The 13,300-nt window shown below is 54.8% G+C and overlaps 2 protein-coding genes across 6 annotated transcripts in view; one reads left to right on the top strand and one right to left on the bottom strand.

Annotated features, from left to right (window-relative positions):
- The window catches only part of FGFR1 (fibroblast growth factor receptor 1), a 12,314-nt gene extending 8,725 nt beyond the window's left edge, over positions 1 to 3,589 (top strand). For 2 of the 4 annotated variants that reach the window (XM_026045861.1, XM_026045859.1), the window contains 10 exons: positions 276 to 472; positions 767 to 912; positions 989 to 1,110; positions 1,195 to 1,305; positions 1,372 to 1,562; positions 2,451 to 2,573; positions 2,646 to 2,716; positions 2,787 to 2,924; positions 3,003 to 3,108; positions 3,183 to 3,589. In XM_026045861.1, the coding sequence (XP_025901646.1) occupies positions 276 to 472; positions 767 to 912; positions 989 to 1,110; positions 1,195 to 1,305; positions 1,372 to 1,562; positions 2,451 to 2,573; positions 2,646 to 2,716; positions 2,787 to 2,924; positions 3,003 to 3,108; positions 3,183 to 3,359 (1,382 nt within the window). In that variant the 3' untranslated portion in view covers positions 3,360 to 3,589. Of the gene's footprint in view, positions 1 to 275; positions 479 to 766; positions 913 to 988; positions 1,111 to 1,194; positions 1,306 to 1,371; positions 1,563 to 2,450; positions 2,574 to 2,645; positions 2,717 to 2,786; positions 2,925 to 3,002; positions 3,109 to 3,182 lie in introns of all 4 variants that reach the window. The other 2 variants (XM_026045860.1, XM_026045858.1) reach the window with 1 other exon arrangement.
- A 3,267-nt stretch (positions 3,590 to 6,856) lies between these two features.
- On the bottom strand, positions 6,857 to 13,300 carry LETM2 (leucine zipper and EF-hand containing transmembrane protein 2). Of its 2 annotated transcripts, XM_026045878.1 has the most exons (10): positions 13,216 to 13,300; positions 11,971 to 12,400; positions 11,693 to 11,836; positions 11,188 to 11,322; positions 10,678 to 10,881; positions 9,885 to 10,004; positions 9,302 to 9,412; positions 9,069 to 9,158; positions 8,307 to 8,381; positions 6,857 to 7,768 (listed from the first exon to the last, which is right to left on the bottom strand). In XM_026045878.1, the coding sequence occupies exons 1-10, from the start codon at positions 13,254 to 13,256 to the stop codon at positions 7,718 to 7,720; spliced, it is 1,401 nt and encodes a 466-aa protein (XP_025901663.1). In that variant the 5' UTR covers positions 13,257 to 13,300; the 3' UTR covers positions 6,857 to 7,717. The 2 variants fall into 2 exon arrangements, with proteins under 2 accessions (XP_025901663.1, XP_025901664.1); XM_026045879.1 differs by lacking the exon at positions 9,885 to 10,004 and having other exon boundaries at positions 13,216 to 13,294.

The raw sequence follows: 13,300 nt of genomic DNA, 5'->3' as shown, positions 1-13,300 counted from the left end.
GTGTCGTGGCAGCCGCTGCACCCCGTGCCGGGGCGCTGCTTCATCCCAAGGCTGGAGCAGCTCCCGCAGCGCTGCCCAAGGTCGCGGCCGGGCTCCTGGCGCTGCTCCGGGGCTCCCGGTCGCTCCCGACACCGGGAGAGCGGCAGCTCYGCGTGCGCAGAGCGCGGGGGCGATGGGCACCTTGGGGACGTCCCCGTGCAGGGGGGCGGCCAGCCTGGGGACCAGGAGGCGCTGCCGGGTCCCCACGGCGCTGACAGCCCCACGCGTCGCCCCAGCTATTGAAGACGCCCCGGCCATGATGACGTCCCCCCTTTACCTGGAGATCATCATTTACTGCACGGGGGCCTTCCTCATCTCCTGCATGGTGGTCACCGTCATCATCTACAAGATGAAGAGCGGCACCAAGAAGAGCGACTTCAACAGCCAGCTGGCCGTGCACAAGCTGGCCAAGAGCATCCCGCTGCGCAGACAGGTAACAGAAAGTAGAGAGGGGGTTTCTTGCACCTACCCACCCTCCGCTCGGGCCGTGGTTTAGGATGGACAGGGAAGACCCTGGGGACCCCCCTGGGTCTCTGCAGAGCTCGGGCTCTGCAGGTCTGAGGTCCCCGGACGCCCGGATCATCRTCCCCATGCGGGACACAGGAGGATTTGCAGCGTGTTGGTGCCGGCGAGCTCTCGGCGTTAATGAAAACGCGTTGATTAAAGCAGTGGAGGGGCTGGTTAGGGGCTGYCGCGGCGCCCCCCGGTAACCCACATCCCCGTGCAGGTCTCGGCTGACTCGAGCTCCTCCATGAACTCGGGCGTGCTGCTCGTGCGGCCCTCGCGCCTCTCCTCCAGCGGCACCCCCATGCTGGCCGGCGTCTCCGAGTACGAGCTGCCCGAGGACCCGCGCTGGGAGCTGCCGCGGGACAGGTGAGGCGGCCGCTGTCCCCCCTCCGGGACCTCCCCCGGGGACGGAGGGGACCACACGGGAGCTCCTCTCCRCCAGGCTCATCCTGGGCAAGCCGCTGGGAGAAGGCTGCTTCGGGCAGGTGGTGCTGGCCGAGGCCATCGGCCTCGACAAGGACAAGCCCAACCGCGTCACCAAAGTGGCCGTGAAGATGCTCAAGGGTGAGTGGCGGCCCACGGGTCCCACGAGTGGTCCCACCGGCACCGCCGCCGCGCCGGTGACCGTTTGCACCCCGCTCGCTGCAGCCGACGCCACCGAGAAGGACCTGTCCGACCTCATCTCCGAGATGGAGATGATGAAGATGATCGGCAAGCACAAGAACATCATCAACCTGCTGGGAGCCTGCACGCAGGACGGTGAGCGGCGGCGAGGGCGCCCGCGGCGCCCGGTGGCACCTCCGCGCTCAGCACGGGTCCCCGCAGGGCCCCTCTACGTCATCGTGGAGTACGCGTCCAAGGGCAACCTGCGCGAGTACCTGCAGGCGCGGCGGCCGCCGGGCATGGAGTACTGCTACAACCCGGCCCGCGTGCCCGAGGAGCAGCTCTCCTTCAAGGACCTGGTGTCCTGCGCCTACCAGGTGGCCCGCGGCATGGAGTACCTGGCCTCCAAGAAGGTGAGCGGCTCCGCGGGGGAGCTGGGGCGCGCGGGGCGAATGCGGGGTGAGCATGGGGCAAATGTGGGGTGAGCATGGGGCAAATGTGGGGTGAGCATGGGGTGTGCAGGGAGTGAGCCAGGGGCAAAGGTGGGGTGTGCATGGAGCGTGCAGGAGGTGAACATGGAGTGTGCAGGGGTGTGCAGGGGGCATGCAGGGGGTGAGCATGGGGCAAATGTGGGGTGAGCATGGGGTGAGCATGGGGGGTGCATGGGGCAAACGCAGGGTGAGCATGAGGAGTACAGGGGGGGAGCGTGGAGCTTGCATGGGGTGTGCATGGGGATGATGCATGGGGTGCTTGTGGGTGCTTGTGGGGCATGCATRCAGTGAGTGYGGARCATTCATGGAGTGTGCATGGGGCARCAYGGAGCATGYGTGGGGCGAGCATGGAGTGAGCATGGGACATGCGTGGGGCTAACACGGGGTGAGCACGCAGCAAGCATGAAGCACGCATGGGGCAGGCGTAGGGCGAGCGTGGGGCAGGCATGGGGTGTGCAGAAGAGTGCAAGGGGCAGGCATAGGGTGTGCACAGGGTACATGCATGGAGCATGCATAGGGTGTGCACAGGGTACATGCATGGAGCACGCAGGGAGCATGCATAGGGTGGGAATGGGGTTTGCACAGGACATGCACGAGTGTGTATAGGGTGTGCATGAGGCATGCACGGGGCTGCATGGGGCACGCAGCAGCAGCCCGGGGCGAGTTGGGCCGGGCTGAGCCTTGCGCAGGGCCTTGCACCCCTCTGCATGCAGGGACTCACCCGGTGGCTCCGCTCCCCGGTCCCCATTGGTGACGGTGGCAGCGGGGTGGCCCACGGGRAGGCTCCTCACGGCCCCGCGCTCCGCTCAGTGCATCCACAGGGACCTGGCGGCCCGGAACGTGCTGGTGACCGAGGACAACGTGATGAAGATCGCTGACTTCGGCCTCGCCCGCGACATCCACCACATCGACTACTACAAGAAGACGACAAACGTGAGTGCCGGGCGCGCGGGGCCGGTGCCGCCGCCGCGGCGCCGAGCGCGCTGAGCCTCGCTCGCCCCGCAGGGCCGCCTGCCGGTGAAGTGGATGGCGCCCGAGGCGCTTTTCGACCGCATCTACACGCACCAGAGCGACGTGTAAGTGCGCGGCGGGCGGGCGGGCGGCGTGGCGCATGGCACGTGGCGCGGGCTGACGCGCCCCTCGCAGCTGGTCCTTCGGCGTGCTGCTCTGGGAGATCTTCACGCTGGGCGGCTCGCCCTACCCCGGCGTGCCCGTCGAGGAGCTCTTCAAGCTGCTCAAGGAAGGGCACCGCATGGACAAGCCCAGCAACTGCACGCACGAGCTGTGAGTGGGGCCGGGGCGGTGCCGCGCGCCCGGTGCCGCGCGCCCGGCGCCGCCGCGTCACCCTGTGCGTCCCCGCAGGTACATGATGATGCGGGACTGCTGGCACGCGGTGCCCTCGCAGAGACCCACCTTCAAGCAGCTCGTCGAGGACCTGGACCGCGTCGTGGCCATGACGGCCAACCAGGTGCGCACGGCGGCACCGGCGCCGGGTCCCCCCGCGCGCCCCTGCACCCCAACGCGCTCTCCCGCCCTGCGCAGGAGTACCTGGATCTCTCCGTGCCGCTGGACCAGTACTCGCCGGCCTTCCCGGACACCCGCAGCTCCACGTGCTCCTCCGGGGAGGACTCGGTCTTCTCGCACGACCCGCTGCCCGACGAGCCCTGCCTGCCGCAGGCGCCGGCGCAGCGCGTTCCCGGCGCGCTCCGGCGGCTCTGAGCGCGCCGGCACCGAGCACGGAGGCGCGCTCCCTTCGTGTCCCTCCGGGCCGCGTCCAGGGATAATCCCGCCGGGATATTCCCGCCGGCGGCCCAGGCTTCCGAGCAGGAGTCTCCTGTACATAGCGGAAAAATATGTATAAATATGAATATATATTTACATGTCTTTTTCAAAGGGTTGTTACCAGAGATATACCAGTTGGGTAGGAAGGTACTAGTGGCTGGTAGATATCAGTTGCTATATATATATATATATAAAAAAAAAAAAAAGGAAAAAAAAAAAAGAACAAAAAAAATCATATATTTTGCTACTTTTGCCGTTTTTATTTTTTTAAATTATGTTCCCAACCTCCTTCAGTTTAGGTCCCTCGATAAGAATTGCTGCTGCTGCTGCTGCTTCAGTTTTATATGGGGTTTTATTAAGCAGTGCTCCTAACGTGTCGATGCCTTCCGGGAACCCGCTCTGCTGCTGCCGATGGCCTTTCCCGTCTCCCCGCGTGGCCCCGGGGAGAGGAGCCCCTCGGGCAGCCTCTTCTCGTGGCTCTTTTTGGGGGAAAAGAGCAGCCTGGAGCTCGCCCATCGAGTGCCTTAGGGCGGCCGGGGGAGCCGCTCGTCCTGCTCCTGCCCAACGCGTCCCGGCTCCGAGCGCTGCCTTTTCCTGGGAGCAACGAGTGCGTTTCGGGATGCGGGATGCTCAGGGTGCCGGGAAGGGACCCGCTCGCCCTGCCCCGCATCCCCCTCGATGCCGCAGGGCCGGGATGCTCTTACTTGAAAAGTTTTCTGTTGCCTTTGTATGGAGAAACGTTATTTGTTGTAAACTCTTCTGTAACGAGGCCGGAGTTGCTGTCGTGATTAAAAGCCTTGGAAGCGCCGCGGAGGCTCCAGTGGTGCCGGGGGACGCGGGAGGGCTCGGAGCGCCGGCGACGGGAGGGATGCTCCAGATCCGGGGCTCTGGGAAAGGGTGCGTGCTGGAGGCGGCCGTGCCGGAGCGGATTGTCTGCCCGCAGCCATTCCCATGGCAAGTCTCCATGGCGCCCCGGATCCCGGGATRCGGCTGCAGCGGGAGACATGGAACATCCCCAGCCACCTTCCTGGGATGCTCCCTGGCTCCCTGTGCACATTCTCGCCATGCAGCCTTGCCCCATAAATCCTGAGCCATAAATCCCAGCCTCTCTTGTGCCGAGGCCTCTCYAAAGCAGTGCTTTTCCTTGGAAAACCCATCTCCGGGAAGGTTCGGAGCCGTAGCAGACACGGGGCGGGAGCAGCCGGCTGCAGAGCCCGGCTGCTCTCATTACGCCCTATTTTGCGGTAGGAGATGTGCTCTTAAGATGCATTTAAAGAGCATCGGAGCAGCCTTTCCAGGGACCATTATTCCCGTGCAGGAAATGGAGGGCATTATCTCCGTCATTTTCTGCCCACTCCTTGCTGCAAGGCCGGAAAAGCTCCTGCCAATTTGGAACTCGGCTCCGACGTCGTCCAAGCCCTCGCGACAGCGGCCGCTAACCCTTCCCCTGCTGCTTCCCAACTCCYGTTTACATCCCGGCACATGGGGATGAATTCCCGGGGCTCTTGGCTCCAGGGAAAAAGGTCTCGGAGGCCAAGAGGTGGAAAAGCAGCTTTTCCATAATTGTTTTTTGCTCGTTTTGGCCGCTCGGGAGGGCAGGGCTGCCCGCTGAGCACATGCTCTAAGTGTGCCTGTTATCCACCTTTTCCTTGGGCTGCTCCCGGCTGCAGCGGAGCTCTGGAATTGGCAATCTCCTGGGGAAGGTTCCTTGTTAACCGGCACCGTCAGCTCCATCGGGAAAGGTGGATGGTGCCGGCGCCGCTGAGCTCTGCAGACTCCCCCCGAGTTCCCAGCCCTGCCTTGAGCTTGCTGGAGATAAAAGTCTGGAAGACCAGGACATTCCAGCTGCAGGGATAAGCACCACACTTAGGATTAGCCCAAGGTGCTCCCGAGAAAGCTGCAGCTCCAGGGAAGCTGCAGGCTGCTGCTACCTGCTGGCGGGARGCGGCAGTGGCACCGGGCACTGCAGCCATGTGTCCTCCATTCCCAATCCCGCTCCATTCCCCAATCCCGTGCTAGCAATAATTAACCCACGGATCCGACTTGTTCTCCGGCAAATCCACGGTGCGCTGGGAACACGCAGCACGTGGGGCCTTTGCCCAAGCAAAGGGAATGTGGGGGAGAAGCGGCTCCTGGCCCRGCCCTGGAGGTTCCTCCGCTGGTTTTTCCCTTCTCTTGGGAGTTGGGATTTGGTGTTTGCACTCACCGTGGCCGACGGGACACCAGGCAGCGCCTTGCACGGCCTCAGGTATCAGCGGTCATTCCCAGCCCATGGAAAACACTGCCCGAGGGTTGTTTGTGCCCAGATCCTGCGCGACCTCTTTGCGTYGGGCAGGAAAAACACGGCCCTTGGTAACAGCCACGTCAATTATCGACTGCTGGCAAAGACCGGGAGCTCGAGGCAGCCGAGCAGGGCCGTCGATGGGAATGGGATTTGGGAATGTATCTGTAAACTACAGCAGAGGGATCAATTCCCTCCAATTGGATTCGTATTAGCTGAACTACTCATCATAGAGCTGCAATTATGCAAGACCTTGTAAGCAAATCCGAGGGGATTTGAAGACTTGACTGTGTGGCAGTGACCTTCTGGTCATGGCACCTGCCTTCCTGCTTTTCCCTCTCCATCCCCAGCTCCCAGGGAAGTCTCATCAATCTATTACCCTGTTTCCCGAACTGCCACTGCAGCTTCGAAGGAAAAGTGGCTGCAGATGATGAAGCCCCATGACTGATCAGCTTCAGCAGACTTGTCCTGGTATTCAGAGCAATAACATATTCCAGTTTATTTCACGGCTTCTTCTCTCATCTTGCACTGTAAAAACCCTGGGCAACACCGCCCTGAGCCTGGGACCAAACACATTAACTTTCCTCCTGTCTGTAAACACAGAGCTCTCCCTGCTTGTCCTCATTTCAGGAATGACATCGGCCCATTTGAATCTTCAACAGCATGACAGGAACCATTTGCATTCGGCTCCTTCTGCRCTACTGACCTCAGTGTTCAACCCAGTGAATTTTGCACTGCACGAGGTCTGTCCTCAGCTCTTCGGGGAAAGGCTTTTCTGGAAGAAACAGSCTCTGCAGACAAGTCAGCTCTGCACAAATATCAGCAACTGTCAGTGCTATCAAGGAGATGAGAGCTGCTGCCGAGGGCTGCCCGTCAGCAAAGCAATGACCCCTGGCAACACCTCGCCCTGATACGAGGCAGGAGGGACACTTGAGCAACGGGGCGTTTATTGAAAGAACATTGCTCTTGTTTACTAACCRTCAGGTTTTAAAAAAACACAGGTATTCAGCACTGCAGGCTGCTCGGGGCAAGGAGGCAGAGATGCAGGTACAGAAACACGTTCACCCTAAAGCACAGCAAAATGCAAGCTCTTTTGCAAGCTCCTTCTGCATTAGTAAGAAGTAACACGTTTTAAGTGCTGATTAACTCCTGACTATCACCTGACTGGCTTTTCGGGGGGGGGGTTGGATTGTTCCCAAGGCTGTCTGACCTCKGAAAGAGACGTTGCCTTCTACTTAGCACCAAGTCTACCTTTAATTTGACGTTAAATATAAATATYCCTGTTTAATGTCCACAACGGGAGTAGCTCTTGAACATTTACAAAACCCAAAGCCCAAAAATGTTAACAAATTCTAAAAACAGCTTTTCATGTACAGTCTACTAAGAAAACAGGCAACACTGGAGCGTGTGAAGTATTACTTATAAAGTAGCAAGTCCAAGAGCACTTGCTGCTGCATAGTTTTGAGTGTGATAAGGTTTAACCACCAAGTTTTATCTCAAACTTGGCAAACATGTCTCCAGGTGGCCCTGTCCCCTCTCTTACATGGTCCTTTTGTGCACTGGTTACAGGTTAAACCACGCAAAGCAGGATCAAGATGTGTAAAGCAGCAGCAGGGAAAGCTGCAAGCCCTGGCTGCAGCACAATGGCCTCTCCTGCAGCTCCTGCCCTGCTCATCCTGTGCCCAGGGKGAAAATTCTCCTTTATGGAAATGAAAAGCTGTCTTACCTAAGGTTTAACAGGACCTACATCCATTTAGTAAGTAACAGCACAGTAACATAAGCATTTACATATTTACAACATAAGTTAAAATGGTGAGTGTAGGGATGAAGTGCAAACGAGGGGCTGGCTCCATCTAAACAGCAGGGCCTTGTGGCTAACAAGCTTGGGATAGACCAAGAGGCTCCTTGGGGCTACGGACACCTTTGCGCTCCTGGAAAACCGCTCTTCCAGCTGAAGGAGGTTGGGAGTTGCCAGCTTTCCTCTTCGTGGTGGACAATGCGTGTTGGCTTCACGCTAAGCTCCATTGGCGCTGGCCTTGCTGCTCTGGGACGCTTCCATTTTAGTCTAAATGTAAGAGAAAGCTGCAGATACAAACGTGTCCCAAAATCTGAATTSTATTTAATATGGAAAGCTGATAGAGTAACAGCTGACTAAGATCAAAGCTCCATGTGTAAACAGCTAAACTGAAATCAAATAGTCACAGAAAGAAAACGATACAGGGGAAAAAAAGGCAAGTTCATAGCAGAAATGTCTTTAAAGATGCAGAAAGAAAGTTAATACCATTCTAGCTCTGACTGAAGGCTGGTCTGCCTTAACCAGGTGGTTAAAAGTAGATGCTCGGGGAAGAATATGGACACGAACAGAACACGCCAATAATTCCCCAGGATGTTCTCCTACCTTCCCCCATTTGACTGGAGTCTTCCTCAGCCGYATGTGGTATCTTTTGTATTTAACAACCCTTGGTTCTCTTCTACAAATTACTCCCATCACTCCCTGACCTAAGTAACTGCACAATCTTGTAGCACAGATTTCTGCAGCTTGACTACAAGTTGTACAAAGAAAAATCCCATTTTGAACAGCCAAAGAACTTTGAAAATCTTACCTCTCGGGGCGGTGGCTTAACTGACACTTCTGAGACTGGCAGTTTCTCTGGCGACCGAGATACAAATTCTTCATTCTTTAAGAAAACAGGAGTTTAAAGTCAAGAAACCCATCTGGAAACAAGGCTGTAGCTAGACTCTGTGCAGTCCCTTCCCCTCCCTCCATAAGGTTWTTTCCCTTTCTCTTGGACTGCTCAACAGAGCTATGTGGAAATCTTCCTTACAGCTAACACCACATTCCCCTTCTATCAGTTTGGACTAACGAATTCTTCCCTATACTCAGAACTGTAAGTTTTGCCTTTCTTTAGCTATTTTGGGTATTTGCTGTGAACAAAAAGGCCCAAGTTCACTAGGAGAGCTGAAAATAATCACTTTTTTTTACCAGCTTCTGTTAGCTAAACGTACATAGACTGAAGCTGACTTCATTTGCTTTATGTGAATAATGCAATTAAAAGCTTGGGCACGTGCTGCTGGAAGCCAGTAACACGGCACTGAAGAAGCAGCTGCTTCCAGCAGGAGAACCGGACATGTCACAATGAACTCGTTACCTCTTCACTGCCTGTTACYTTAGGACAGTCACAGTGAGGCTCTCCAAATGCAAAAACATGCACACAGTGCAAGAATACAAGTCTTGGTTTTGCTCTGAGCAGTGGTATGAAATTGCCTTTTGTTCATCCCCCTTCTGGTTTTGGGAAGGTTTGCTCTTCCCAAACATCACAGCACTGTACRTTCATTTTTCTACTTGGAGACTGTTATCTTCTAACCTTCCTTCCCTGTACAACAGGGGCAGAATCCACTAGAGTCTCTTGATCCTCAGGAAGAGCCGGCATGACTTCTTCAGCAGTTTCATCCACCTAAGGAATTACACGTAACTCAGTGCAGTGTCTTCCTCCACTTTGAGGATGAAGGAACAAGTTTCATAYGTCTCAGTGCTTCATTTTTCATAATGTAAAAATGCCTAAACTTTTAACCTGAAGGCTTTATTCAGACAACTCACCTTATTTTGTGGTACCTGAACAGACGGTGGCTTTACATCTATCAAGTACARGGCACGGGAAAGCAGGAGCAGAGAAGGTGGAACATTCTCTTTTAAATGCAGATCTAGCCACTATTAGAAGAAAAAAAAAAGAGAAGAAAAATGTTTTATATTCACTTTAAAGAACACATTTAAACATTCTACTTGTTTATATAGTACTTGTCCTTGAATATCTTGTGGCCACTTTGGATTTAACTAATATAATTTTAAGTTAGCACAGTGAGAAAAAAAAAGCATTTTGAAGAGCTAGAATATTGTATGGAACAGATAATATCGAGGAAGCTTCCAGAGTTGAAGTCACTAGTGAAATACCAACATTACCACTTATGAACAGTCAATATGTTCAAATTCTGTACAGATTATCCAAAATACAGCACCTACATCAGTATCCATAATCCGAATGCTTATAAGACCAGCATTGGCTCCATCACAAGTCTTGGCTCTTTCAGAAGCTTAAAACATCTGTGTTTGCTGGGTTTCTAGCAGGGCCTGATGTTTTTGGGTTTCTCTCTGATCTCTTTTTGGCAGCCCAGACTCCACTTGCCTGCCTGAGCTGCTCCTTCAGCTGCTCTGCCGTGAGACCGAGCGACCGCATTCCCCGGGCTCTGCACGCACTCTGCAGTTCGGACACGCTGAGCCCACTGACTCCTTCCTTGGCAATCATCTGGAACAAAAAGCAGCATTCCTACCTGGGCATACTGTAAGCCACAGGAACTCCTTTTTTTTTTTTTTCTGAAATCTCTCACTGGAAGAATTGTCCTCCCGAAAATATTAACCTTCACACATCCCAGGATGGAGCAGGGGCAGCGAGCTGCTGGAGAGAGTCCAGCGCGGGGCTACGAGGATGATGAGGGGCCCGGAACATCTGCAAAGGCTGAGAGAGCTGGGCCTGTTCAGCTTGGAGAAGGCTGAGGGGATCGGATCAGTGTCTATAAACACCTCAAGGGAGGCAGTGAGGAGGACAGGGCRGCCTCTTTGCAGTCGTGGATAGCGATAGAACTAGAGGAAATGGCCACAAATTGAAGCACCGAAAGTTCCACAGGAACTTAAGGAAACACTTCTTGACAGTGAGGGTGCCAGAGCCCTGGCACAGGCTGCCCAGAGAGGCTGTGGAGTCTCTTTCCTTGGAGATCTTTAAAATCCGCTTGGATGCAGCCTGTGCCACGTGCTCTGGGTGACCCTGCGTGTGCAGGGGATTGGACTAGATGTCCTCTGAGGTCCCCTCCAACCTTAAGCATTCTATGATTCTATGCAAGACTGTGACTCAAAGGGCAGAATTCCGACAGCTAAGAAGCACACAGCCCACCTGAACAGCACCTGTGCTCCGTTACACCCACCTCATCGTCTGTCTTGATAGTCCTGAGTCTCAGCAGCAGCTGGAAGCGCAGCAGGTTGTTGGTGCCGATGGGCGGCAGCTCCAGCAGTTTGCAGAGGGCCACCAGCTGCGGCCGCTCCAGGTGCTCCAGGGTGAGCTCGTCCTCAAAGAGCTTGGAGAAGCGCACGATCTCCTGGGTGCTGGGCTGCTGACCGCTGTGACGAATCTCAAGGGCAAAGCAGAGGCACCGCAGTCAAAAGCCATTCCGACCGAAACGGAATCACCGTTTCCAAGCTCTCCTTCCCCTCCAAGGAGATGTCAGGTGTTTGGAAGGGATTAATGGGATACCCTCCTGCTTATCCCAATRACCAATTGCAAAGACCTCACCGCGCCGCTCGGTGCTGTCAAAGCTTTCTGCAGTCTCCACACAAATCCCACATTCTTTGCCTAAAACTAGGTAACTAAAAAGATGTCATTCATTGCTGCTGTCACTCCCAACAYACTTCATAGCCTGCTGCCATGCCCGCTTTACCTGGTGCACGTAGGAAGAGAACTGTTTTCCTTCTCCGGTATCTGCCTTGTTCCTTTTGGCCATCTCTGCAATGGTCTCCTGCAGGAACTTTGCCAGCTCCAGCTTTGCATTTAATCTCTTTTTTTGCTTTTCTTCCTTCACTCAGGAAACAAAACAGAATTAGAAATCCCACTTGGAAAGTGGGAGTGAGCAGAGTTTGGGGAAAGAGCAAGACTTTGGTACTAAATTCAACAGGTTTTGATTCATTTAGAAAATCCAATTGTTCAACACCACAGCTGCCAAGCCACTCCTGACATTTTTTTCAACTTTGAACAGCAAAAAATACAYGTCATTGTCATTCCCAGGACTTTTGCATTTTTCATAAATGCATAAACTTCCATGTTTCCAAACTTTTGAGGCTAGAACCATCTCATAATTGGTTTAGACACCGTATTCCTCAACTAGTGGCTTCATGGCTGTGACTCAATGCAATGGAGTGAAGAGTGTCTTCCAAACGGCCACAAACCTTTTTTGACTCCGTCTCAAATGTGGAGGGCAACATTTCCGGGAAGATTTTCAAGAATACGGGTAAGAGAAATTCCATGAAGGGCACAATGACAAACACCAGGAAAGGGAGCAGCCGGAARAGGTCTGCACACGTTCTCAGCAACTGCACAGAGAAGACAGCAGCACAAATTAGTATTCAATGCAAAATAAAAAGACACTCTAAAGAATGAGGGGTTACACTTGTTTCGTTATTAAAACTTCAACTTTAGTGTATTTTACAAGGTGAKCAGCACTTACCCTGCGTCTCTCCCTCCTAGTGAGGACCTGCCCGTGTAACAACCTCCACAGCATCCTGGCCGCAACCTTAGTGTCGATCCAAAGCAAGTGGAATCCGTTGGAGTAATGCCTCAGCTCATCCACAATTTTTTGGCGTAACGACCGTTTCCCCGCAGCGGCCTCCACGCCGTGTTTTGCTGGAGTTTTGGGAGGCTCRGGGCTCCGTTTCGCAGCGTTTGGGCCGGGCGGAGGTTTTTCCTGCAGCTGCCGGTGAGCGGCYGTGTGAAAGGTGCGCGCGACGCGAGAGCCCGAGCGGGCGAGGACGGCGCCCGGCTGCGGGGCCRTGGAGTGTCCGATGCAGCTGATCCAGCTGAAATGAGGATCCACGGCTTGGACGAGAGCAACGGCGGGAGCATATGGAGAGCTGGAGTGCACGAGGAGATGGGAGGCTCTGAAAGCGGAGACGTGTTTAAGGAGGTAACGGCGCATTGAGATGGAGCTGACTCCAAATTACACCTAATTCAGGCTCTTGGTGCCAGATTGATCTTGGGGAATTGCTCGAGACTCCCTCAGTACCCGAGCCTCTGATCCTCGGTAAAATACTGCGAATCTGCCTCATGTTATTAATTTTTCCCTGAGAAGAGTAACTCCAGACTTGAGAGCTCTTCTAGACAGCCCTGCTAGTGGCTGCAGGGTTAAAATTTGCCAGTGACAAAATAAGAAAAAGGCAAAACATTATCTTTTTCCCCATTTTTTTTTGAAAATAACTGCATTTGCTGTCTCTCATAATCCCCCTGCAACACACTCAGCTGGAAAAGACACACTGGACACTGGAGAGGGAGACACGCGGTTATAGAACTGGAGCTCTCATTTGTAAAAGGACAGGATGAAAAGCCCACAGCAACTAATAAGGGTTATAACAACTGCAGAAAAGCCTGGGGTTTCACCCAAATCCAAAGGAATAGCAACTGTGCTTGGCGAGCTGACCTCTTGTGGAAGTTTGGGCCATGACTGTGCTCGTTTAAAGCATTAGTTTTGCCCTGGGTTTGCAMAGTATGGAAAAAACAAAACACAGGGCAGCACCGGTCTCCATTTACACGGAGTGCCAGGGCGCAGGAGAGGAAGGAGAGCGTGGCGGAGCACGGCCACCTCAGTGGATAACGTGGTAGGGAGCTGGGGTGAAGGCTGGCAGGAAGGAGCGGCACGGCGGGGCTCCCGGGATGCGGGGCGCGCTGCTCCGTCCCGTCCCATCCCATCCCGTCCTACCTGGCGGCGGCGCGCAGGACGCTGCAGCCGCGCAAGGCCATGGTGTCCCGTTGTCACCGTGACCGTCCCAGCGGCATTCCCGGGA

This window comes from Nothoprocta perdicaria, unplaced genomic scaffold (genome assembly GCF_003342845.1).
Source record: "Nothoprocta perdicaria isolate Ctin4 unplaced genomic scaffold, notPer1 scaffold_413, whole genome shotgun sequence".
In the NCBI taxonomy this organism is placed as follows: domain Eukaryota; kingdom Metazoa; phylum Chordata; class Aves; order Tinamiformes; family Tinamidae; genus Nothoprocta; species Nothoprocta perdicaria.
This window is presented reverse-complemented; position numbering and strand designations above follow the sequence as displayed.